The 27,190-nt window shown below is 46.1% G+C and overlaps 1 protein-coding gene across 4 annotated transcripts in view; it reads left to right on the top strand.

Annotated features, from left to right (window-relative positions):
• The first annotated feature begins 6,701 nt into the window (after positions 1 to 6,701).
• The window catches only part of CCNY (cyclin Y), a 133,662-nt gene continuing 113,173 nt past the window's right edge, over positions 6,702 to 27,190 (top strand). For 3 of the 4 annotated variants that reach the window (XM_018552317.1, XM_018552314.1, XM_018552316.1), the window contains exon 1: positions 21,422 to 21,869. In XM_018552317.1, coding sequence (XP_018407819.1) covers positions 21,716 to 21,869 — 154 coding nt within the window. In that variant the 5' untranslated portion in view covers positions 21,422 to 21,715. Of the gene's footprint in view, positions 6,712 to 21,421; positions 21,870 to 27,190 lie in introns of those variants that run through there. The other variant, XM_018552315.1, reaches the window with a different exon arrangement.

Here is a 27,190-nt window from a genome sequence, read left to right as displayed (position 1 = left end):
GGGGCTATGTGGAGGCTAACCAAGGCTCTGTGGGGGTCTAACCAGCCTTGTTAGACCCACAGCTCACCGGGGAGACCCCACAGAGCTCTGGTGAGACCCCACAGAGCCCTGGTTAAATCTGTAGGGTCACACCTGGGCTCTGTAGGGGCTCACCAGCACCAGGGCTATCTGGGTTCTCACCAGCCTGGTGAGACACCAAAGTGCCCTGGTGAGACACCAAAGAGCCCTGGTGAGACACCAAAGAGCCCGGAGTAAACCAGGGCTCCGTGGGGTCTCTCCAGGGCTCCGTGGGGTCTTGCCAGGCTCCGTGGGGTCTCGCCTGGACTATGTAGGGTCTCACCTGGACTATGTAGGGTCTCACCAGGGCTATGTGGGGGTCTTACCACCCTGGTTAGACCCCTCAGAGCCCTGGTGAGACTCCACAGTGCCCTGGTTAAACCAGGGCTCCGTGGGGGTCTCACCGATGCTCTGTCTGGTCTCTTTGGGTGAGATGGGGTTTCACCAGCACCAGGTCTCTGTAGGGTCTCACCAGGGCTCTGTGGAGTCTCACCAGGGCTCTGAGGGGGCCTCACCAGGCTAGCTTGGCTCTGTGGGGTCCCACCAGGGCGCTGTGAGGTCTAACCAGCCTGGTTAAACCCTCAGCGCCCTGGTGAGATCCCTCAGAGCCCCGGGGAGACCCCACAGAGCCCTGGTTAAACCAAGGCACTGTAGGGTCTGACCGGCACCATGGCGATGTGGGGTTTCACCAGCCTGGTGAGACCCCACACAGTCTCACCAGGGCACTGAGGGGGTCTCCCTAGGGTAGCATGCCTCTGTGGGGATCTAACCAGCCTTGGTGAGACCCCACAGAGCTCTGGTTAAACCAGGGCTCTCACCTGCTTTCCACAGAGCTCTCACCTGCTTTCCACAGGGCTCTCCAGGCTACCACTCCAGTGCTGTGCTGGCCGCATCTTGAGGGCGGGAGCTGGCAGGAGCGTGCAGGACGACGTCTCCATCAGCTTCTGAAGTTAAACTCCACCTTCCCAGCCAGAAATCCTCGTGCGGTGAATGGGAGGGGTGAGGTCTCTTCTCATTGGCTGTTGGGCGTAGCTCTGTCCAGAAGACTGAGTCGATGGTCCGCACCAACGATCGAGGAAACGGATGAGCTCTCAGCTCTGTCGCTGTCAAACTGCGAGTTTCAGTTTTGAAAGCGACAGGGCTGAGAGCTCACAACGTTACCTGGCTGCCGTTCCGACAGGGCAAACTAGGCGGCCACGAGGTCCTCTGAAGTGCGAGGCCTAAGGCGACCGCCTAATTTGCCTAATTAAAGAGCCGCCACTGGTGTCAGTGGTAGTGAATATAAACCCCCTTCACTGGTGTTAGTGGTAGTAATCATAAACCCCATTCACTGATGTCAGTGGTAATAATCATAAACCCCCTTTACTGTTGTTCAGTGGTTACTCACATGAACACACGTTTGCGCTGCTTCCCACCTCCTTGATGACCTTGGGCTGAAACTATACCTCATGGCCATACCCCCAGCCCACCTCACCTCAAGTTGAAATTTTAAAATAGCTGCTCGATGCAAGAACTGACAGTGCTGCGCTAGGGGGAGGCTGAGCAGCCTCTCACTTGGCGCAGTGGAAGGCACGCTCTAAGTGAAAGCCACTGAACACGGGGTTGCGACCCACTTTTGGGTCGCGACCCACCAATTGAAAACTGCTGCTTTGAATGGTACGAGTATTTATATTTGTAATAGTAATGTAAAAAATTTAAATATTTAATAAAAGATGTATAAATAAAAATAAATATAAAAAAGTAAAACATTTATAAAAAATTAAATATTTCAAAAATTTGAAAAAATAAAAAAAAACATTTTCGGTTTCGGCCCTGACAATTTTTTTTCGTAACGGTTTTAAAATTTCGTTTGCAGTCTATAAAAAAGAAATTGAAAAGATAAATTAATGGGTGAGAACATACAGTGAAGGGAAGAGATAGGTGAGATTCAGGTGGGAGATAAGAGATAACAAATACAATCAGGTAATAGAGGAGAGGAGATGCAGTGTTAGAGAAGAGAAACAATTGGTGGATGGAAGAATGGAGATACGAGAGGGATGGTAGAAAGTAGATACAATTTGGGAACAGGAGATAGCTACGGTTGATGAATGGGGGAGACGGATACAATTGGGTGATAGGAGAGACGGGATCCAGACAGCAATAAAAGGGGATATATGAAAATAATGCTTACCTCCAGCAGATTACGACATATAGCAGGGATAGCAAAAGTATCCCTACAGAGCCAACCAGGACCACCATTACGAAGAGTTTCAGGGAAACTAAAAGACAGAAAAAACAAGGTAAATATAAATGCACATTATAGAATGTAGTCTGTTCATCAGCCTACTAAAAGTCAAAATTGAAATTACCTTTCAGATTATGATATGGTGCTTCGCCTATAAAAACTGAAATGTCATCAACCCTCCCGGTATCATCGTCGTCATAAGCGAAGAAAAAAGGTGTGCTTTCCTTCGGATATTGCAGAGTAGTGTTTGGAGGGCTAGTGGGTTTCCCTGCAAAAGAAAATGTTCACAGTTATAATTAATTCCGTTTTTAATTGTCTTCACTGCTGAAATCTGATCTTTGGGATTGATAAGTGACTGCACATTACTGACACAATAAGCTATCAGCTATGTCAAAAAACCTTAAAATCAATGCAGTCACCCATTTTTTCCCCTTTTTCCGCTAGTTAGGATAACGACTAATTAATATTTTACCTTTATTGTGACCCCAGAAAAACCACCGCTTCCTGGGACCATACTTCTTTACAGGCACTTTTGTTGTAATATCTAAAAGACATAGAAACATAAATAAACTTTAGAAATACAAGCAAAGCAGATTTTTTAGTACTTAAAATAAATACAAAGCAGGTTGGAGATTCTTTATTATTTGGTAAATATCTATGTGATACAGAGCTAATGTCGGTCCTAAATAGACCCACTCACTGTGGGAATATTGTGCTTACCATCTGCCACATCCTCGTTATTCAAGATCATTGGCTGATTCTCAGCAGAATCAGCTCCACTAACTATATCAGGGATGAGGTCCTCGATCCCAGTGGAATCTGTACATGTCAACAAGAGGAAATTGTGATTAAAATAGTTCATTCAGTCTAAGTTAAGAGGTGAATAAGATGATTTCATACAATGAAAGTTGTTACCAGGACAAATACAGAGAGTAAATCTCCCTAATGGAGGCAAAGTCAAAAGAAAACCTGACAGGGGTTCTTCTCTTCCCCTGCTCTATGCCCCAAAAAAATGGTTTGACTTTAGATACACTAAGGTCTGCAGGTCTAGGGTACAGTCCAGTTCTTACCTTTGGCACGCTCATCCTCTGAAGCAGGTGATGTAATGGCCCGCTGCTATATTCTAATTATTCGAGTTTCACCTGTATATATATAATTACACTTACATGGTCGCGCAGATGACAGCTGCATCATCGTACAAAGTACAATGAAAATAAACGCAAATTTAAAGACGCTTTCCATCGCAAATGGAACGCAGAAAAACCAATACTGCACAGACAAACTGACAATATTGGTATGAGAGACACAAGGGCTGCATGTCTATATATACTGTATGTAGGAGACAGGCAACTATGACATCACAAGGGAAGCATAAAGCCGAGCTAGCCACTCACAAGTAAACAATATCTACCAACAAGTATGTAATATAAGGGCCTAATATGTGGCTATAAATTGCATAGATTGCAAAGATGGCTCTTATACTATATAGTTGTTGGTAAACCAAAGTGAGATTGTACAATTCATGTAGATAGTGATATGTATGGCGCTGATAATAGGATTAATATGAACATTGTTACCAGAAAGGAATGGAATAATCTTATAGATTTATACTTTATAAGGAGAAATAAATTAAACATTTTATTTTCCTACCAAATAGAACTGAGGAGTGTCAGTCTATGTAAATATTATCCTGATCTGTATACATATTCCTCTACAGACACCTAGACGTGTAGCGCAGCCTGTAGAACACATCATTACATTATTTCTTGTCATGTTATTGTAAAGTGGAGAAGAATGATTGTTATATGAAAAGTGAGCTGAAGGTAAAATGTCTTGTTGTCTGCAGCATGCAGTCCGCTTCCAACTGTCACTTCATAGCCCAGGATTGAAAAAAGCCGTTATTTTCAGCTGAGCCCAATGAGATTTGAACACGACATGGACGAGGCTAAAATCATGGCTCATATGTTGGAAATAAGGATCCTTATCCTGGTATTGAAGGTTTTTGAACTGAGTCTGTGAGGTGTATTAAAGGAGAACTATGGGGTCAGTGTTTTCCCCCATAGTTCTGCTTAGGGTAACGGGAGGACACAAACTAGCGTCCTCCCGTTACCCTAGGCTCAGTATACCGCGAGCTACAGCTCGCGGTATACTGAGACGCCGCAGCCGGAGCGGATCCCGACTTAGATGACGGGATCCGACCAGCTGCGTGAGTAACAGCTGGCTCTGCCTATCTAGTCAGTCAGCGCTGGCAGATCGGAGAGGGGAGAGAGGAATCCATCCCCTCCCCCTGTCACGGCCGAGAGCCGTGACAGGATCGAGAAGTGAGCGAACACCGGCATGTGTTCGCTCACCTCCCGATCTACTGAGCCGACCTGTGACAGTCTCATTGTCACAGGTTGGCTAGAACTATGAGGTGAGTGAAAAGCACTCACCTCATAGTTCTCCTTTAATAAAACATTTGTAGAGGGAACAGCTATGTGAACGTCTGAGTTTTAAATTCCCACCGCATGACAACATGAAGGAATAATGTACTGGAGAAGCTTCCGGGGCCCGACAAGAGTTCGGCACTACACCTTTGGTTTAAAGCAGGGGTTGGGTACAAGTCCCAAGATGCATTGCAAAAATTTCACATCCACAGCCATTACTCCCAGAGGCAAAGTGTAGTGTAGTTTCACCACAGCTTGGTGTGCTCAGATTGTCTATCCCTGGTTTAAAGCAAATGAGCATTGTCAGCCCAATACTGGAGTTAGCTGCATACACAGGGAAGTGACAGGAGTAACAAGTCATTATGAGGGAAATGCAAAAGCTAACAGGGTTATTCACAAAAGGGTGAAGAGTCTGGAGAAGGCAGGAGAAGTCAACAATCTAGGACAAAATAGCTGAACTGGAAAGTGAGTTGAATTGGATAATTTTTCCTAATCAGCTATGTTGGCCTAGATTGTTCCCTTCTCCTGCCTTCTCCAAACTCTTCACCCTTTTGTGAATAACCCTGTAAGATATATACAGTTATTATGACAGATTGTTAAATATGGTTGTAGAAATATTTCGTTTGTACAGACTCTTTTTTTCATTTCTGGGTGAAAATAACCATTTAAAACTACATGCCCACCTAAAATTACCCTATCCACAGGGTGACAACACTGCTGTGATTTTACTGCTGAACAAACAGCATTGCCAGCTATTAACTAATTAACTAAATGGAAAAATGCCGGATCTAATGGCAGGATTAACTGGAAATAAAATTGTATGGGGGCGGGGGGTTGGGAAACCAAAAACTGCTGTGTTTATGCTACTGGGAGTGGTTTTTTTTCATATTTCAACTTTAAGTCCTCATTCACGTGGCTTTTTAGGGCTGGTAGAAGATTCTTGCGGCTGAAATCACCAGTGGTTCTGAACCTCTGCGGCCACTCAAATTGTGCAAAGAGATGACAGGCTGACAGTAGGAGTTACCTGTAGTTTGGGACCCATGACCCGCCCTGGATGCAGACTGTCTGCAATTAGGGCCGGTTATATGTCTCTGCAGCTCCTGCCAGCCTGTCATTGCTTTGTACAGGGGGAGCAACAGCAGCCGTCCAGAACCACTTATCATTCCTGCTGTACCCAAGGACAGGAAGTGTGTTATTCACAGTGTCGGGTGAAAAGAAAAAAAAGAGACAGTACAAATCTCTTTGATTGTAGTACCTATAGACAACCACGGGAAGGAGCCAAATACCAACAGACATTATACTATGACATTACAAAAAGCGTGATTTTTTTATTCCCCATTTTCCCTCCCTTTTGTTTCAGATAAATTATGTGTGTAATATATTAGAGCATAGCACAGATTCACAGATAATTGATATTGATAATTAGCGATTTATTAGCACAGGGCTAATAAATCACAATGCATTCCATGCTGATGCCATTTCCAGCAGCTTACAATAAATAAATCTGGACATTTAGGCGCCATCCTGTTCCCCAAAGCCTGCCCTTTGCAGATCTAGACTAACTAGATATCATAACAGTATTAACCTTTGGGAGGTAGGGGTCAATCCATAGAGTGGTTAGGGACACCTTTCTTGTCAACTTTAGCCAACTCACCACTATGCAATGCAGTCTGGCATGGTGTCTTTAATGATGTGGCAGTTGTACCTACATCATTATATAAGTATCTCTGATAGATATTTTGTCCCACTTGAGGCTTGATTCACAAATACCTGAAAGGTGGATGATGATTGGTTGCCATGGGCAACTGCTCCAGATGTTCTATGCTCCAGTTTTGATAAATTCCCCTCACTGTATATCCAGTCAGCAGTGGCGTCACAATTGCCATAGTGACCCAGGCGGCCGCTATGGGGCCCGGGGCACAGGGGGGCCCGGCCAGGACATCCCCCTGATGCTGTGCGGGCTGCCTGGGTCGCTTTGGCATCTCAGGCTGCTGGCTGTCACTGGCGGGTGTGAGGAGGTTAGTCAGTTACAGCCAGCAGATGTGGAGGAGGAAGACTGGGCCCGATGTCAGAAGCGGAGGAGGAGACGGGCCCGGCAATGGAAGAGGAGGCGGAGGCCGGTGATGGAGGAGGCGGGGCCCAGTGACGGATGAGGCGAGGCTTATCAGCGACCATGGAGGCGGACAGCGAATCGTGGCTTACTGGTAAGAGGTGTGCAGCCCACCTGAGACCCTGCAGAGCCCACTATAGAGCGTCACTCTATGCACCCACATGAAGCCCTGGTGAGATCTGCACCCAGCCCTGGTGAGACCTGCACGCAGCCCTGGTGAGACCCGAAAGCAGCCCTGGTGAGATCTGCACCCAGCCCTGGTGAGATCTGCACGCAGCCATGATGAGACCCGAAATCAGCCCTGGTGAGATCTGCACCCAGCCCTGGTGAGATCCTCACCCAGCCCTGGTGAGATCTGCACCCAGCCATGGTGAGACCCGAAAGCAGCCCTGGTGAGATCTACACCCAGCCCTGGTGAGACCCGAACGCAGCCCTGGTGACACCTGAATGCAGCCCTGTATACTTTCTGTAGAATCATGGATTGATGGGATCTGTTGTCCTCTATAGACGGTTGCCATTTTCCATTGCTGTATAATCATGGATTGATGGGATCAGTAGTCCTTTATTGCTGGTTGCCATTATCCATTGCTGAATATTCACAGATTGCTGAGATTTGTGGTCCTCTAAAGCTGATTGCCATTCTGTATAATCATGGATTGATGGGATCTGTAGTCTATTGCTGTTTGCCATTCTCCATTGCTGAATAATCTTGGATTGCTGAGATTTGTAGTCCTCTATAGCCGGTTGCTATTCTCCATTGCTGTACAATCATGGATTGATGGGATATGTAGTCCTCTATTGCTGGTTGCCATTCTCTATTGATCTGTAGTCCTCTATTGCTGGTTGCCATTCTCCATTGCTGAATAATCATGGATTAAGTTACAGTTCTTCATAATTATAAAGAAACTGCCCTAAAATCATTAGTCTGTAGTGTTTTAGAAAAAATGTCATATGTCCCTTTAAGAAGAAGTATCAGTAATTGGTATCAGCAAGTACCTGAGCGAAAGTACTTGTACTTGTTCTTAAAAAAGGTATCGGGACATCCCTACTTTGCACTACACATTATATTCTCCAGACTGCTGAACTGATGTACTGAACATTGCATTGTACATTCATACCATTAGGAAATTTTTTAGAAATTCAATAGTTATTCCGTGGAAGGATCAAGCACACTTTTGCTAGCTGAACTGAATGGGGAAGGGTAGAATTTCTGCTGGGCTTTTCTTCCTGTATGTGAACACAATAAGGAGATTTCACCCAACTATTCATCCCTATGATACCATGATAAGTAAGGCGGACAATGGGGATGGCTGGGAAAGGAAAGTACAGGCAAGAATAAAACTTGACAGAGGTTATAGTGTTTTCCCATTCTAATATAAAAAAGTGCTTTTGTTCCTGTCTTTGTCCCATTACAGACATTTATCACCACTTCCTGTCCCTCTGCCCCTATTACTGGAATCTCACAGAGATCCTAAACCTGGACCCGGGATCTCAATTTTATTGGCTTTGACCATTGGCAGGGCCTAATTCTTTGCTATTAGTTCTGCATTTGAACAAAATATGATTTAGGAAAAAAATACCTAAGATGAGTAAATATTTTACCGATAGAGTGTTGAGAGTTTTCAGCCAGGAGTCACATACATTACATTTAACAGGACTAGAGAAAATTGCTCTAGAAAATGTTGATCTCCTTAGATTAATACTAACATGGAGGTACATACATTAGCACAGTTCCAAAGACTGCCCTTTACCGTTATCTTTATCATTAATCATTGTTTGTGAAATGCAGTTCAAATGGGAAATGAATTAGCGCTACCACTGAGCAACTTATAATGGTGACTGGTATAATAGTAATGGCACAGACATCTTATATACAGTAGATCTCCGTGTGTGACATCAGAGAATAGCAAGTCATCAGAATCATTATTAGGCTCAAACAGGTCTATCTATAAAAAAATGGTACGTCCACCGTCTTCAGTCACAATCAGTGTTAGAAAAAGTCAACAAATGAGCAAACACGATCACCCTCCTTCCCCACTAAGCTATATAAAATATTATTAGCTATAATGATTGTTATTTTCAGCAATGAGAGCTGAAACTAGTAACACATTAGTGAATTGAACCATTTGTAGGATAAATTCCCGATTTATGAGAAAATGTCAATTTCATGCAAAAACAATTACTTCTAATTGTCTAAATAATAATTATGTTTGTGAATTTAATATTTTTAGGAGATGATAAAGCTACCACCAGCCCCTGATATGAACACCCCTCAAATTCATCCAGTAAATTCACCCCCCTCCCCCACCTAAATGAAAGCCCCATGTTACATTGCTGGTCAGTCTAAATTCCATTTTTTTTTTGTATTCTGTGTAATCAGCGTAGTGTTACCAGTTTTACTGGGGGGTCTACCAGTACAATGGGGTCATTTCCACATGTCACCAATATAATGGGGGGCTTTACACTGTCTACCAATATAATGTGGAGTCTTTTTAAAAACCCACATTACATTTGTGACTACTGAAAATTCCCTGTATCACAGTTTTGGAAAGGATATAGTATCCCTGCTACATTGATGATAAGGATAGAATTCTCCAGAGGATTTCACAGATCGCCAAAGTAAAAGGTCATTCACATTGATCACAAATGTAACAGACATTTACACTGACCACCAATGTATCAGAAGCATTTACGCTCACCACCAATGTAACAGAGGCATTTAAACTGACCATCAATGTAATAGATGTATTTATACTGACCACCAATATAACAGACATCTACACTGATTACCAATGTAACAGAGGCATTTACACCGACCCTCAATGTAATAGAGCTATTTATACTGACCACCAATGTAACAGAGACATCTGCACGGATTACCAATGTAACAAAGGCATTTATACTTACCACCAATGTAACAGAGGCATTTACACTGATTACCAATTCCCCCTATACAATTTGCCCCCATTTTATTGAACAATAGCCGCCTATTTTTTGTGTTCAGTAAGAGATGGCCCATTGCATTGGTTTCAGTGAATGCAGTGCCCCTAATCATTGATGTCAGTGAAAAAATGGCCCCCATTCATTGGTGCATAGTGGCCTAGCTGTGCTAGACACACTGTTTCCTAAACCGCCATCATTTTGTGATGTTGACACCACACCAGTAACGGTGGCTGTCATCTAGCCTGTAACGGTCCCAGGTCATCAGAGGCCCGAGTGAGCCTTCACAAAATGTGCACCACTGTTCACCTTGGCCTGAATTTGGCCAACCTGGCTGTTGGAAGGGCAAACTCAGAGCAGTTTTTGGGGTTTTTTTGTAGAGCTGCACGGACAAAGCAATGTCTGTTGGGTTTATAGGTAAAACTGATAGCAGACCCCGATGAAAGGTCCAACAACATCAAAAAGTATATAAAATTTATGGGTTTTTTAGGTATCACCAAGAAAACCTCATTTTAAATATTTAAAAATGAAATGTATATAATAACAGTTAAAAATTTTTTTTTTTTAAATAAGTCCCCCAACACTTCTATCATTGCACCTTTGTCACTGTACTAGCATCTGGCGGGGTGCAGTGACAGAGATGCTGGATGACTGGCCCTCTGTCACCAGAGGGCCAGTCATATTTTAGAGGAGCTTGCTCAAGGGAGACTGGAAACTCCAGGCTCTGTTCACAATGGTCCTTGCCAATCACACTTTCTCCTTCCTTTACTTGCTAATGTTGGGATTCTGCAGGAGACAACACTACAACTCACAGTATGTGTGTTGCATTGCAGAGCCGGTTCGTCAGTCCATACTGAATTTGTTTGTTGGAGTGTCATTTGAAATGAATGGCACCACAACAAGTGGTGCACATTACCATTTGTTGTAATAGCACACAGAAAAACTTGCTCTTTTAATGCCCATTATCACAGTATATAGGTGTGAGGCCGGCTTGAGTCCATTTCCCCACCTTTCAGTTCCCTGTTAGGAGCGAGAAGAAGAAGCTCTGTGAAGGACCTCAGAACGCCCCTGGAGAGACCTCCACTTCCTGGTATGTCTCTGGGACAGACAGTGAAGGTAAATCCACCTGATGAGACACAGAGAGAGAAACAAAAAACAGCAGTCTTAACCCTGCCCTACTTTATTTAAAACTACTAAAATGTTTTGGCTTTACCTATACATTAACTCTCCTAAAATGTGCCCTGCCGACTTAAAAATTGCATCGTTAAAAAAAACAACAGACTTTTCATGGTCATTGCATATTTCACCCCTACCTGATCTCCTTCCACCCCAACTGGATTGTAAAGGCATACCTGCCAACTGTCCACATATGGAGGGATTGTCCTTCTTTTGAAACCAAATCTCTTGGTGACTCTTTCCTCCTCCAGATGTCCCTCTTTTTGGTCTGATTTATACATTTCAATAAAAAATATATATCAAAATTGTTTTACTGCACTTTACCCTTTATCCGACCTCTAAATTATTGTGTTTGCTATTTTAAAAGGCCAGTATAAAGGGAAATAATTATTGGAAAATTCCTTGTGGATTTAACCATCCACTTTTTGCTTATGGATTCTTTTGTGATCCACGTCACTATAGATGTGTATGGGAGGATGTCCTTTGATTATATATACTTTATACAATAATGTGTTCCTTATTCTCATGCCAAAAAGTTGGGAAGTATGTAAAGGCACCTAGTATACTAATTTTAGCCAACAGTGAGGTAGGGAAAGCTGGATACGTACATCACCATAGATTTTAGGGCCAGTGGGGTCCTTTGTAGGACTACTATAAAACCTATTGAATGTGCTAAGTATTACAGCTTCACAACTTCTGCTTGTACTTTTTTTTCCCATATCAACTTCCTCATTTAATAAAAGTCTGTTATTAAGATGTACAAATTTAGGGGAAATGTTTTTAAAAAGTTGTAGTTTAAAAAAAGCTCATTTTACCAAACGTGTGTAAACAAAAAGATAGTCACGGAGCAAAAGACAGGAGGAAATAGGCAGAGGGACTACATGACTGGGTGGACATGGGATCAAGAAGGGGAGGGGTTCAAGGTCAAGGTTTTTCTTTAAACAAAAGAGGTCACTTACCTGATTGGCCGAGTCATAGGTGGTACAGGAGGGGCTTCTTAGTGGTCCGAGAGGGCAGAGAATTTTCCAGGTCAGTTGGAGACAGCACACGGCGAGTGAACTTGTCCTTCCATTGTGTCAAAGAATCTGTGGAGAATGGCAGCTTTAATGGCACAACTAACAGCTGTTGTGGCTGAACATGGGGCAGACTGGCTGCAGGGCAAATGCAGCATCCTCCTGCAGAGCGGGCCTCACGTGCGAGGAGGTCTAGGCCTCCTGCGCGCTTCTCCCCTGAGGCCTGATCCAGTTCTGGGGCTCATCGCCGCTTTAGGAGCCCCTCTAGGGACCCTCCAGGTCCACCGCCCAAGCGTGCACCTGCGCTGGGAGGCAGTGGGTCTGGGAGGAATCTTCCTCATCGGCGGAGCTCCAGGGCGAGGGTGGCATCTAGGCATCGTGTTGCCTCTCCCTCCCCCACTTCCCCGGTTCCGGAGCTTCTTGCCGCATCATCTGGCGAGGCTACAGTCAGTGAGGCGGCTTGGCGTAGGATCAGATCCGCTGCGGGTGCCAGCCAGGCCCGTGGTGCGGCCGGCGGCCCCTCCCCCTTCTCCTCCAGCACTCAGCGAGGGCTGTTTGGTACAGTGCCTGACCCCGCGGCTGCCGTTCTGAGCAGGCGCCGCACAGGGCAGCCTGCTACGTCAGACAGGTCCTCTGGCCCCAGAAGACATCGCTACGTGATCGTCTGCGTTTCGGCCGGGACGGAGGCTGCTGGGTGCGCTGTGCCCACCGGTGCTTACCGATGGGTTGCTCGATTTCCTGTGCCTTGCTTGAGACGTTTAGTTCATTCTTGGAATGAGTGATCTGGGATGTTTCAGGTATCAACTCGATCATTCACTATTTGGATGATTTCCTTTGCACAGGCCCTCCTGAATCTAATGTGTGTGGGGTGTTGCTAGCGACATTGCAGCATGTGGCATCGCGCTTTGGAGTCCCCCTGGTGCAAGACAAAACTGAAGGTCCAGTCACAGAGATTAGTTTTTTGGGTATCGTGATCGATTCCCTGGCGATGGAGTGTCGCCTTCTGGACGACAAACTGTTGGCCCTTCAGGCGGAGATCCGAGAGACTATTGGTAAACGGAAAATTCAATTGCGGCAGTTGCAATCCCTTCTGGGTAAACTAAGTTTTGCTTGTCGGATCATGCCAATGGGGATTTTTGCCGTCGCTTAGCTGCGGCTACTGCAAGGGTCTGGGCGACGTCGCATTTTGTTCGGTTGACACAGGAACATCGCTATGATTTGCGGGTCTGGCATACGTTCTTGGAATCGCTCAATGGGAGGTCCTTGTGGATGGAGGGCCCCCTTAGCAATGCTGATCTAGAACTGTTTACAGATGTGGCCGGGTCCACCGGCTATGGGGCGTATTTTCAAGGTTGTTGGAGTGCGGAACCATGGCCGGTGGAGTGGGCGGACGAAGGGTTTTTGAGGAATTTTTGAGTTCTGCTAGAGTTATTTCCAGTGGTGCTGGCGGTTGACATCTAGGGGCCTTTCTTCCGAGACAAGAAGATGCGATTTAACTGCGACAATCTGGGGGAAGTGCAGGCTATCTATTCGGTTTCTGCTTCTTCGCCGCCAGTGGTGCGTTTATTGTGTCACCTGGTTTTGCGCTGCTTGCAACTAAATACGTATCACGTACCTGTGCGGAGACTGGATGTAGGAGGAGGCTTCCCTTGCAGCTCGTGTCCTAGGGACTCTGGTATTGGGGACAGAGTCCTTATAGACAGTGAGTGGCAGGAGGGCCAGAGGCGGTTCCACCGTGCAGGCCATTCCTTGGTTTTACGGCAGGGTCTTGTAAATCTTGATATCCGAGGTCAACAGGCCGAGGTCACACCGAGCAGGCAGAGCAAGTAGAAAAGGAGAAGGCGTAGGCAGTCCAGTGAAGCAATCCGAGGTCAAGGGTATAGGCAAACAAGAATGGTCAAACGTTCCGAGGTCAAAGGCAGGCTGCAGGCAAACAAGGTCAAAGTCAATCCGGGTCGATAATCAATGGTACTGGAAACAAGGATCAGGAGACGTCAGGGCGGTTGAAGAGACAATCCAGCAATGAGTAGGTGTGGAGTCTGGGTTTAAATAGTGAAGGAAATGATTTGGATAGCATCACTTTCTGTGAGCCTTTTGGAGAGTGTCACTTCCTGTGAGAATTTTGGATAGCGTTCTTCCGCGGACAGTCCTTGGCGCGCACATGCGCACAGGCCCATTACGGGAACCCCGGCTTGGCGCATGCGCAGAAGCAGCAGGTCTCTGACAATACGTTTATTTATGCAGTCCATTTGCCGGGGGTTTGTAACGCTCTAGCAGATGCCTTATCTCATTTCCAGTGGGACAGGTTCCAGGTGTTGGCATCGGGAGCGGAGCAACATGGGGGTTACTTTTCCGCGGCACCTGTGGAGGCTTCCTTTGGAGTAATAGCGGAACTGTTCAGGCAGTCGGTGAGCCCGGCAACGTGGTCTGCATATGTGAAGGTATGGCAAGAGTGGTATCTGTTACTTCAGGAGATCGGTGCCGTTGATGTTGGGGAGGTAGGTACCGAATTGGTTCTTTATTTTATTGGCAGCAACAGTTTGCAAAGTGTGTCTGCAGCTTCCTTCAGCAAGAAGCTCTTGGCTTTGGCATTTTTGTTCAAGTTCCAAGGTTTCAGGGATTTTACCAAAGATTTTGTCGTTCGTCAAGTAGTAAAAGGATTTTGTAAGGGAAAGCGTCCTACTGATTCGCGTAGGCCGGTTACTTTTGAGATCTTGGGTAAGATCTTGAGTTATCTTCCTCGGTGCTGCTTTTCTGACATTGAGACTTTGCTTTTTCGTGTGGCCTCGTCGTTGGCCTTTTTTGGGGCTTTTAGGATTGGGGAATTGGTTAGTTCCTCTACGCGGGCCCAAGGGGGTATCCCATGACGTGGTTCTGTCGCATAATTCCGTTCGCATTCTGATCCGTCGCTCTACGACCGATCAGACGGGTTGAGCTTTAACGGGTGAGCGGTTCCTCTTTATATCTGTTTCATGCGGTAGAAGAATTTCTGGTGGTTTGCCCAGCACTGCTAGGCTCTTTCTTAATGCATGTCAACGGTTCTGCTTTATCCCGTTTTCAATTTACTTCTGTCTTTCGTTTATGTCTTGCTGGGGTTGGTGTAGATGCTAGGCAATTTTCCTCCCACTCTTTCAGAATCGGGGCCGCTACAGAGGCGGCAAGATGGGGTTTGGGCGAGACTGCCCTCAGACGCATAGGCAGGTGGGAGTCCAACCGTTATCGTCTGTACGTCCGTCCTCAATTTGTTTAAATTATGTTGTTGAGGATTTATTCTTGCATTTCGTTGTTATTATTGTTTGCAGGTGGTGGGTCGTTCCTTGTCTGCATCCTGGGACATTCCTATGTGTTCTGGGGGGCCAGGCGGACTGACGTTCGTCCTGATGGGAGACAACTGGGAATTCTAAGGAGCGTGGCTGACGTGCGATGGATTGGGAGGCCGGGCATGCTGTAGAGCGGGGTGGTCCCTGGAGTGCATAATGTCGCACGGTTGGATAGGGTTCCTGACATTTTAATCCTGCATGTTGGTGGGAACGATCTGGGTTTACGTTCCATGAGGGAGCTTATCCGTGATGTAAAGTTCGACTTTTTGCGGCTTCGTTCAGCTTTTCCGGGAACTCTGGCGGTATGATCGGAGATTGTAGCTCGTACATCCTGGCGTTTGGCCTGAACAAGGCACGGATAAAGGTGAACAAGGAGGTGGGTCGATTTTTTATGAGGAACGGTGGGCTGGTCATCCGGCATCAGGAGTTAGAGGTAGATACTAGCCAGTATTTGCGAGAGGATGGTGTTCACCTCAATGCGGTGGGCACCGATATGTGGTTCCTGGGCCTTCAGGAGGGAATTCAGAGAGCTCTTCAGGTGTGGAGGGGCACCCAAGTGTAAGGTCTCACACTTGGTCACCGTGGCGGAGTCAGCAGACATGGTTGACAGTAAAGTGTGTAAAAGGTCTCTGTTGGACACACACATAATTTGTTAGGATATGGTAACAGAAAGTTTTAATATGGATTTGTTCTGTTTACATAAGTGTAAAAGAGGGCTGCTACAGCCAATTTATATCCAAATACTGTGTGGTCTGTTATTTGTATAAGGAAGTTTAAGGGGGTGGTGGCGTAGCAGGGTTGGTTAGGAGGTAGAACCTAGGTCCTACACTAGTCAAGATAGTCACAGAGCAAAAGACAGGAAGAAATAGGCGGAGGGACTACATGACTGGGTGGACATTATTGGTAACAGAAAGTTTTAATATGGATTTGTTATGTTTACATAAGTGTAATAAAGGGCTGCAACAGCCAATTTATATCCAAATACTGTGTGGTCTGTGATTTGTATAAGGAAGTTTAAGGGGGTGGCGGCGTAGCAGGGTTGGTTAAGAGGGAGAACCTAGGTCCTACACTAGTCAAGATGTAGTTTCTTCAGCAATGTCTAAAAGTGGGAGAAGAAACTGTAGGAGTTTGCACAAAGCTGCCATTAGGGGCATGTTTATAAAGTAGTGAATGTGGCTTTTACCAAACATTTATTGACGTTTAATCAATCTGTAATTTAAAAAGTACAAAAACAAAAGTTTCCCAGCACATTTATCAGCCAGCCTGCAAAAATAAATAAATACACTGTCTACCTACTAGGGTTTGAAACAGAAGTTTTAGTGGGGGGTAATGACACGCCGCCTGGCTTTCTGATTGCCCCAAAAATCCAGCTTCATGCTAGCGGAAGTACCGGTATCGGTACTCTGTAACGGCGAGTACCGACATATAAATATCGGTACTCGTACTCAATTCCCGAAACACCGGTAATGGTGCATCCCTATCCTATACTGTATATCTACTAATATACTACCAATAAGCCTGATCCTGAGCGGTCCTAAATCACTAATCTCCCTTGTTCCCTTGACCATTTATTGCTTCTGGTCATCCTGGCTACCACTCTGCTATGAACCCTGTATGCCTGACAGTCTTCCTGAGGCTAAAAAAAATCCCAAAGAGCCTTTTACCTAAAAAGCAATCAGGGACGTGTGGTCAGGGAAGGCAGGTGAGGCAGAGCCTCACCTAGTATTATGGAGGAATAAGCTGTCAGCTTCAAGTCTGAAGTTGACAGCTTTGTCTCCATTCAGAGCGGCTTGTAACAGGTTACCGAGCAGGGAAAGCCTCCCCACTGTGTAACCTGTCATGGATGGAGTACTGCCTGTTAATTACAGGTGGCGCTGCATCCAGCTTTTGACAGCTAAGTTAGGTTACACAGCAGTGTGCTTTCACGCTGCATGTGTAACCTAACATAGTGAGGCCAGAGCTGCAACAGCTGTTAGAGGCTTGAGCTCTGTGGATGGTTTGGAGCAATGGCAAAGCGCCATTGGTGTAAGCTGTCCAATAAAAAAAAAAACCCACTGAGGACATCGATCTCGATGTCTCAGCAGTGACGAGCAAATGAGGGACAGGGAGGCTCCTCCCTGTCTCCTCCCTTCTCCCTCCCCCACACATAATTTGGTGACTGGGTTGGGGGGTGGGGTGTTGATGGGCTGGGACTGGGGCGGGCAGGGGGAATGCCTCACCCAGCACGGAAGGTACAACACGTCACTGAAACCAATACGCCACAGTTTAAAGACGTTTGCATTGAGGTTATAGAGTAATTGTGGATAGGAGCACTAACAATTGTGTAATTATGTCAAATTAAAATATTATAGTTTTAAATGTTTTTAATGACTGCTAAATTACAGTGCTCAGCACTTGCTGGCTGGGATAAAGACCTTATACTTAAAAAAAGATCAGTTGATGCTAAAAAAAGCCGGTGAGCTACTGAGCAAATTAACTGCATTTCTACCAGCTTTACTTTTTTTAATACTATTTCCCCACCATCGTTTAAAAATGGCTCGCAGATGGCTGTTCCTTCATTCCTCTTCCCTCTGTGGATGGCCTGTACAATAATGTATCTAGATCACGCATACCAAGCTCCAAGTTTTAACCTCGCCCCAAGGTTGCTGGGTGGCCCCAACACAACTTTGTTACATGAATAGTCGTTAACGCCCCTTAAAAGAGAAGTAGAGCCAAACCTTTTTTTTCTGCTTTATTTCTCTTTTGGGTTACAGGAGTACATTTACTAATGCCCGCTATAGAGCCACACCACAGCCGGGAAGGATCCCAACAAAATTGCTCAAGGCCCATTGCTGCAAATGACAGCAGCTAGGCTTCCATTCCCCATTCAGGAGTGAATGGAATACTTAGGCCTGGCTTGTGTGGTTGTAATCATCTCTACATTGTTATGCACTTTGTAAATCAGATCTGATTGTTGGCCAGCATTGTTCTACCCATACAGGGCAAAGCTCACCATTGTCAGGCATTCTTCTGGTCTTAGTGGGCAAAGCTTATCCTGCCCAGAAATTGTTCTGGCCATGCAGGGCACTGGTCATTCTGGTTGGGCATTGTTAGGCTCATACTGGATACAACTCATCATGGCTGGGCATTGTTCTGGTCATACTGAGCAAAGTTCATCCTGCAAGGGTATTGTTCTGGCCATACTGGACAGAGCTCATCCTAGCCAGGCATTTTTCTGCCTATAAAGGGCACAGGTCATCTTGGCCTGGCATTGTTCTGCCCATATAGGGCACAGCTCATTCTATCTAGCCATTGTTCTGGTTATACAGGACACAGCTCACCCTGGCCAAGCACCGTTGGCTTAACTCTCAATGTGGATATATGTGTTAATGAGTGCACGGCTTTCCTCTCTTCTTCCTCAACATGCTCCTCCCACCCCCTTGAACTGGAACCTTTTTGCAGTGACAGCCCTGGGCTGTGTGCTAATGGTGTTGGGGAGGGGAGAGAGGAGGAGCAGCTGTGTACCAGGGACAAGACGCTTCATTAATAAGGGAGAAATGATGAGCAGCAGGCTGGCGAAGATGCCTGTGTGTTGGATCTACTTTGAGGGGCTCCTGATGTGAAGGGGGTGGCTCTGCCATCTTTGCATGCTTTGTTTTGGTGGCACCAACACTTCTGCTGCTGCTGCAAAGGAAGGTGGCACATACACTAATAACTTTGTCACTGCCAGGAAGAGCACATACTACCCATAGGTGGTACATAAACTGATAACACTGCCAGGGATGGCAAAATAATCAATGCACTGATGGAACACATGCTACCTATATGGTATACACCCTGCCACAATCAGAACACAATGATCACTGCACTGCTAGGGAGGGCACTATGATCATTGCATTACCAGGGTGGGCATACTGATCATTTCACTTGTGGGACACACACCACTTATAGGTGGCAGATACACTTTTAACCCTGCAACTATCAGGGAGGGCACATGCTTCCCGCAGCTGGTAAAGACATGGCTACTTTCAGAGAGGGCACATTGATAATTGCAATGATATGGCATTACCCATAGGTGGCACAAATCCTACCAATTCTAGGAAGGACACAGTCACACAGTGATTAATGCACTAATATGACACACTACCCATAGGTGGTACAGATCCTGCCACTTCCAAGGAGGACACACACTACCCATAAGTGGGTAGTGCCACACAGATCCTGCCATTTCCATGGAGGACACACACTACCCATAGGTGATGCAGGGAGGGCATACGCTACCTATAGTTTGCACAGACACTGCCGCCAATGCTAAAGAGTCACCATAAATCATTGCACTGATACAAGATACAGACACTGGCAACTTTCATGGCCAGAAAGGGCACACTGATCTTTGTACTGCCAACAACCTCACCCAAAATGGAATTTTCCCTTTCATACATAAAAATATGTGAATCTCAAATCGATTTAATCCAACACTCTAAGTACCCTGTATCACACTGTCTCCACCAGAAACTGAAGCTAGACTTTATTATAATGAACTGATCACTATTTATTTAATGGACATCTGTGGCATGTATTGGGATCACATATATTTAGATATGACTTTGGGTTGAGTTGAGTTTTAGGTGGAGTTGATGTGGCATATACTATTTTGAGCACTGTGTTATTTGGGATAACACATTGGGATTCCATTTGCACTCAACATATAGCAGCATTTAAGAATTAGTTATTACAGCACAGAATATTGTTTCTTGATATTTATACACAAAACCCATAAGTGGCACAAACATTGCTAACTCTGTCATTGCTAAATGAGGCACAGTGATCATTGCATTGCCAAGTTGCATACTCATCCTGATAGACGCACTGATCTTTGATTGCAATGGTAAGGAGAGATAGGTTTCATCAGCCAAAGAGGGCACACAGTGCTCATAGGGGACACAGACATTGACCGTTTCCCTGGCAGAGAGACAGAGGACTTTTATTCACACAGTGGTTATACTCAGACACTGGCACATGCCGTAATGGTTTGCTCTGGCAGAGAGAGGTCACATATCATTTCAGGCACAGATACCGCTAATCCTTGCAATACCCGGAACACCCATAAGCTGTGCAGCTGAACTCCAGGAATTCCAGGCATTGTTCTGTCGTAGTGGGCACAGCTCATCCTGGTCAGGCATTGCTCTGGTCAAAATGGGCATAACTCATCCTGGCCAGCCATTGTTCTACCCATACAGGACACAGTTTATCCAGGCTGGGCATTGTTCTACCCATACAGGGCACAGCCAATCATGGCTTGGGGTTTGTTCTGCCATACAGGGCCCAGCTTACCCTGGCAGAGCATTGTTCTACCCATACAGAGCATAGCTCATCATGGCTGAGCATTGTTCTGTCATACAGGGCCCTCATTAGCATCTTGTCTTGATTTGTATTGTGATTGTAATGTCTTCCTTATATTGTAAAGCTCTGTGCAAACTGTTGGCGCTATATAAATCCTGCATAATAATAATAAGAATACAGTGCACAGCTCATCCTGCCCGGGCATTGTTCTGGTCATACAGGGTACTGCTTACCCTGACAGGGCATTGTTTGACCCATATAGAGCACAGCTCCTCTTGGCCGAGCATTGTTCTGTCATACAGGGCGCAGCACATCCTGACTGGGCATTGTTCTGGTTTTCCTGGACACAGCTTATTCTGGCCAAGCAATGTTCCAACCGTACAGGGCACAGTTCATCCTGGCTGGGCATTGTTCTTTCCATACAGGGCACAACTTATCCTGGCTGGGCATTGTTCTACCCATACATGGCACAGCTTATCCTGACCAGACATTGCTTTGGTCATACAGGGCACAGCTCACCCTGGCTGGGCATTGTTCTGCCCATACAGGGCACAGCTTATCCTGGTTGGGCATTGTTCTGCCCATACAGAACACAGCTAATCCTGGTTGGGCATTGTTCTGTCATATACACAGCTTCTTCTGGCCAGGCATTGTTCTACCCATACAGAGCACTGCTCATCCTGAACGAGCATTGTTGGCTCAGCTCTCAGTGTGAATACATGTATTAATGAGTGCAAGGCTTTCCTCTCTTCTTCCTCTACATGCTCCCACCCCTTTGAACCGGAACCTTTTTGCAGTGACAGCCCTGGGCTGTGTGCTAATGGTGTTGGGGAGGGGAGAGAGGAGGAGCAGCTGTGTACCAGGGACAAGACGCTTCATTAATAAGGGAGAAATGATGAGCAGCAGGCTGGGGGAGATGCCTGTGTGTTGGATCTACTATGAGGGGCTCCTGATGTGAAGGGGGTGGCTCTGCCATTTTTGCATGCTGTGTTTGCTGTGCCCAGAGAAATGTCCTGCTAGAGGCACCCCAGCCTGGGATCTGTTCTTCACATACAGGAGGGCATCCTCTGCCTTTCTCCACATCACCCCTCTGATCTGCTGTGAGTAAAGGAGAGTGGGGGACCACCATGGGGAACACCACATCTTGCTGCGTGTCTTCCAGCCCCAAGCTGCGGAGAAATGCCCACTCCAGACTGGAGTCCTACCGGCCAGAGCAAGACCTGAGCAGGGAGGACACGGGCTGCAACTTGCAGCACATCAGTGATCGGGAGAACATAGACGGTAAGGGGATGCCAACTCTGCTACCTCTGCCAGGGAGGACACACACTGCCCATAGGTGGTATATACACTACTGCCAGAGAGGGCAGGCACTACCCTAGGGGCCACTGACACGGCTACCCCTTGCAGGGAGGACACACGCTGCCTATAGTGCCCATAGGTGGTATATACCCTGCTGACACTGCCCATAGGGGGCACCAACATTGCTATCCTTGCCAGTTAGGGCACACACTGCCCATAGGTTGGACATACATTTGCTGCCACTGCCAGGGAGGACACTACACGTAGATGGTAAATACATTGATAACAATGCTGGGGGTGGGGTGTCACACTGATCATAGATGGGGCACGCTTTACCCATAGGTGGTACAGACCCTGTCACTGCCAGGGAGGGCACACTGATCACTTCAATGGTGGGGTACATATACACTGTTAACCCTGTCACTGCCAGGGAGGACACATACTACCTATAGGTGGTACATATGCTGGTAACACTGCCAGGAAAGGCACATTGATCATTGCACTGATGGGGCACATACTACCCATAGGTGATATAGATACTGCCAGGGAGGGCACATTGATCATTGTACTGATGGGGCACATACTACCCATAGGTGATATAGATACTGCCAGGGAGGGCACATTGATCATTGCACTGATGGGGCACATACCACCCGTAGGTGATATAGACACTGCCAGGGAGGGCACATTGATCATTGCACTGATGGGGCACATACCACCCATAGGTGATATAGACACTGCCAGGGATGGCACATTGATCATTGACTGATGGGGCACATACCACCCATAGGTGATATAGACACTGCCAGGGAGGCACATTGATCATTGACTGATGGGGCACATACTACCCGTAGGTGATATAGACACTGCCAGGGAGGGCACATTGATCATTGCACTGATGGGGCACATACTACCCATAGGTGATATAGACACTGCCAGGGAGGGCACATTGATCATTGCACTGATGAGGCACATACCACCCATAGGTGATATAGACACTGCCAGGGAGGGCACACTAATGATTGTACTACCAACGTTGGCATTCTGATCATGTCACTGGTGGGACACGCACCACTTGTTAGGCAGATACACTTTTAACCCTGCATATGTCAGGGAGGGCACACACTAGCCGTAGCTGGTACAGACACTACTACCTCAGCTACTTTCAGAGAGGGCACAGTGATAGGGCATACACTGCCTGTAGATGGTACCATTGCCAGGGAGGGCACACACTACTTATAGATCATTGCATCAATTGGGTACACTACTCATTTAAGACAACACTCTAAGTACCCTGCATCGCATACCTCCACCCATAACTGAAGCCAGACCTTATTTGACTGGATTGGTCACTATTCATTTGTTGCAGTGATTAGTTTATTTCTCTTGGAGTGGTTGAAAGTTTTGGGATCACATATACAGTATTTATACGTGACTTTGGACCATTCAGTTTTGGGTGGAGTTAGTGTGGCGTATTCTACTTTTATGGCTTTATTCATTTTGGGTTAATAAATTAGGATTCCTTTTGCACTTGTTATATAGTTGTTATAGCGCAGAGTATTGTTTCTCATTATTTGTACACATAACCCATAAGTGGCACAGACATTGGTAACCCCGTCATTGGCAGAGAGGGCACAGTGATCACTGCACTGGTTGGGTTCACACTCACCCTGACAGACGCACTGATCTATGATTGCAATGGTATATAGAGAGATAGGTTTCCTCAGCCAAAGAGGGCACACAGGGCTCATAGGGGACACAGGCACTGACCGTTTCCCTGGCAGAGAGACAGAGGACTTCTATTCACAGTCACACAGTGGTTATACTCAGACACTGGCACACGCAGTGATCTTTGCTCTGGCAGACAGAGGGCACACATCATTTCAGGCACAGGTAAAGCTAACCCTTGCAGTGCCAATATTATATCAAAGCCGGCACATGCACAGATCATTGCAATGGCAGCAAATCAGAAATTTGCACTGTCGGGGTGGACAAAGATAAACTTTAAAGCTGAAATCCAGGCAATAGCCAGCAAGGATATAATCTATGGTGTCTGCATCCACAAATTTTACATTTAGCGATGACATCATCACTGGGCCGCACTTGGCCTGTGCAGAGAGCAGAGCTGTGGGAGGGGCCCAGCAGGTCCGCCCACTAAAGGCCGCCTGCAGAAAACCACAGGAGGAGGCGGAAACAAGACCAGTCACACTGCACAAGGAGAGTGAGCAGCAGTGATCGGTCTTTATTACAAGAGGGGGCAGAGACAATACCAGTCACCCTGCACTAGGAGAAAGAGCAGCAGACACTGGTCTTTATTACAGAAGGGGGTGGAGACAATACCAGCTCCTGCACACACCCACTACGGGCTGCCTGCAGAAAACCACAGGAGGGGTGGAGACGAGACCTGTCACACTGCACAAGGAGAGTGAGCAGCAGTGATCGGTCTTGATTACAAGAGGGGCGGAGACAAGACCTGTCACACTGCACAAGGAGAGTGAGCAGCAGTGATCGGTCTTGATTACAAGAGGGGGCGGAGACGAGACCTGTCATACTGCACAAGGAGAGTGAGCAGGAGTGATCGGTCTTGATTACAAGAGGGGGCGGAGACAAGACCAGTCACACTGCACAAGGAGAGAGAGCAGCAAAAACTGGTCTTTATTACAGGAGGCTCCTGCACAGACAAAAAGCTTCACACTACTGCACAGATCTGAAAGAAATACATAAAGCGTGGCAAGATTCAAGTAACAATACACAAGTAAGAGGCATATGAATACACATGCCTCTTATAATTGGACAATATTTGCTTATCCCGGAATTTGGCTTTAAGTTGCAAAAAAATCATCATAGCTCTTGGAGAGAGAGGCTCTGTCAGGGAGGGTACATGGCAATCCTAACACCATTGATACAGTAGAGAGAGATATCGCGGTTTGTTAGGGAGGGTGCATACTACCCCCTGGATGGCACACTGATTATTGCATTTGCTGAAAGAGCGAAGGGCTTCTTCTGCAATAATGGATGCTCATACATCTGGCATTAAGACACAGTAAAGGCACATGGGGGGCACACAGCTACCCTGACAAACACAGTGACACACATTGGGGCCATCGCTGGCAGAAAAGTCCCACGGTATCCCTGGGTCATGCAGTGGTCATTACCCTACCAGGGGCAGAGACCTTCATTCAGACCTTGGGACCACACACTGACCCTGGGCATTATAGTGATCATTGTCCTGCTACAAAGTGATATCCAGCCAGTTGCTTGTGCTTTCCGTTTTCTTTGATGTTTATCTTTCAGTGTTTAGGTTGGAAATGCCTTCTGGGTGAAAACATCTGCTGCCTTATCCAGCTACCTCACTAGTCAAGGTTGTCTATTTTGGAAATGTTTAACATTATTTTGACAAATATCTTGGACAGCTTTGGTTTGATATTTCCTATGGCTCACTAAGCCTGTAGGCATACACGTGATGGTTGGCCATCTGGAGGTATTTATTTTTTGGGGGGGGGGTTCTTGCCTGGCAAAGCAGTGTTATTCAATGGGCATTTAGTGCCAGACCTGAACTCTGCATGCCTCATTCTTTTTATTGTACCTTCACATCACGGGATGGTTCACTTAGCTTCTTCTATGTATTGAACGTTCTGGCCCTGTGCACCATTCCTATTCTGGTGGGTATAGGAGCGTGTCCTGAAGCCTGTCCTTCTTATATGTGAATGTGGCTCACCAGCCAACAAAGGTTGAAATCATCTTGACAATGAGCTGTACGCAGATAATAGAAGGGTTGAACCTAGGGACCGACTGCTATTTTTTTTTTACAGAACAACAATCCCACCTTGCTAGCAGTGTTCTGTTCTGCCTGCAAGTGGGCGTCTTATATGTAGTGTAACGATACAGATGGGTGAAACTGCTAAAAACCTTCACCCACGAGTTTCTTTTATTATCATTGCACAGCTGCTGCAGAACCTCTCCTGAGCGGTAAAAAGTGAGTAGGGGACTGAGTGCTGACTATGATTTTATAAAGAAGGCATGCATCACTCCCAGACCACACTGCCCTTTGCGATATGTATGATGCGATGTGTATGATCGTCATCTTTCATTCAATCACACACTTTCAAGTGACCCAGACTAGAGCACTTAACCAGCTCTGCATGTGACTGACAGAGAATGGATCATGTTATGCTAAAGATGCTTTAGGCTTTTCATTCTTGAATGGATTTGTTTAGACCTATACCCAGCCATTGCTGCTTTCTCCTTCTACATCCATCTAAGTGATTGTCTCATATATCAAGATGGCGCATATACTTTTATTAGCTAACCGGTAGATGACTGTGGACAGTGAATGTTGCTTTATACTCGAAAGCATTTTGTAAGGACTTCGGAATTTATCTTGACTACATCCTTCTCTATCTTTATATAGGCCTGTCCAGTCAAGGTTTCTGAAAACTGTTTCTGATTGGTTGTGATAGGTTACTGCACACATTTGTTGCATGCAGAGGTCCAAAATGTCCCCTGCTAAGTCAGGGTTAGAGTTCTCCAATCAGCAAGGAGCATGAGCTGAGCCAGTGGGGGTGTGTTAAACCTCTGCAGAAAGACCACTGTTTCCACATACAGAGTAAGGCCCCTTTCACATGGGCTGATCAGGGGGGGATTCATGCACGGATCTCCTCCTGATCAGAGCAGTACGGAGCAGATGTCACCGCTGTGACATCTGTGTCCTTCCAGTTTTTGAAATATGAAGGAAAAAAAAAAGTTACTGGCCCCCTTGTCAGTCTATGCGGAATCATACATGGAGGTGTGTCCATTTACATCAGATTACCACCAATACGGCATGGGTAGGTCCGGCAAAACGGATCTCTGATCCATTTGCTTTTCTAGACCTGGCCAAAGTTGGGGGTAACTGGGTGTGAACAGACGCTTGTCCGTTTACACACGGCTGTTCATAGATTAACATTGGGCGTCTGATCGGGTCCACCTGAAAAATTGACAGGCGGACCTGATCGGACCGCCCGTGTGAAAGGCTTTTTTATACTTTCTAAAGAACAAAATACTGTAAACATTTGCACTGCTTTAGTTTTAAAGCACCTGGACTCTATTTAGCTGATTTAAACCAAATGTGTAGTTGGGCTTTAATGCCTGCAACTTGTGCGTCCCTGAAAATGTTTGGATAAGGATTGGGCCATGTTAAATGCATACTCCATCTTTCTGACATTGTTCCATGTTGCACCTATATTTATAGTGTAACATGAAACATGGTCACATTGCCTAACCCCCCCCCCCCCCCCGGCTCTGACAGGAAGTGTGTGTTTTTC

The sequence above is a fragment of the Nanorana parkeri genome, unplaced genomic scaffold (assembly GCF_000935625.1).
Source record: "Nanorana parkeri isolate BGI_ZX_2015 unplaced genomic scaffold, ASM93562v1 scaffold84, whole genome shotgun sequence".
Classification (NCBI taxonomy): domain Eukaryota; kingdom Metazoa; phylum Chordata; class Amphibia; order Anura; family Dicroglossidae; genus Nanorana; species Nanorana parkeri.
This window is presented reverse-complemented; position numbering and strand designations above follow the sequence as displayed.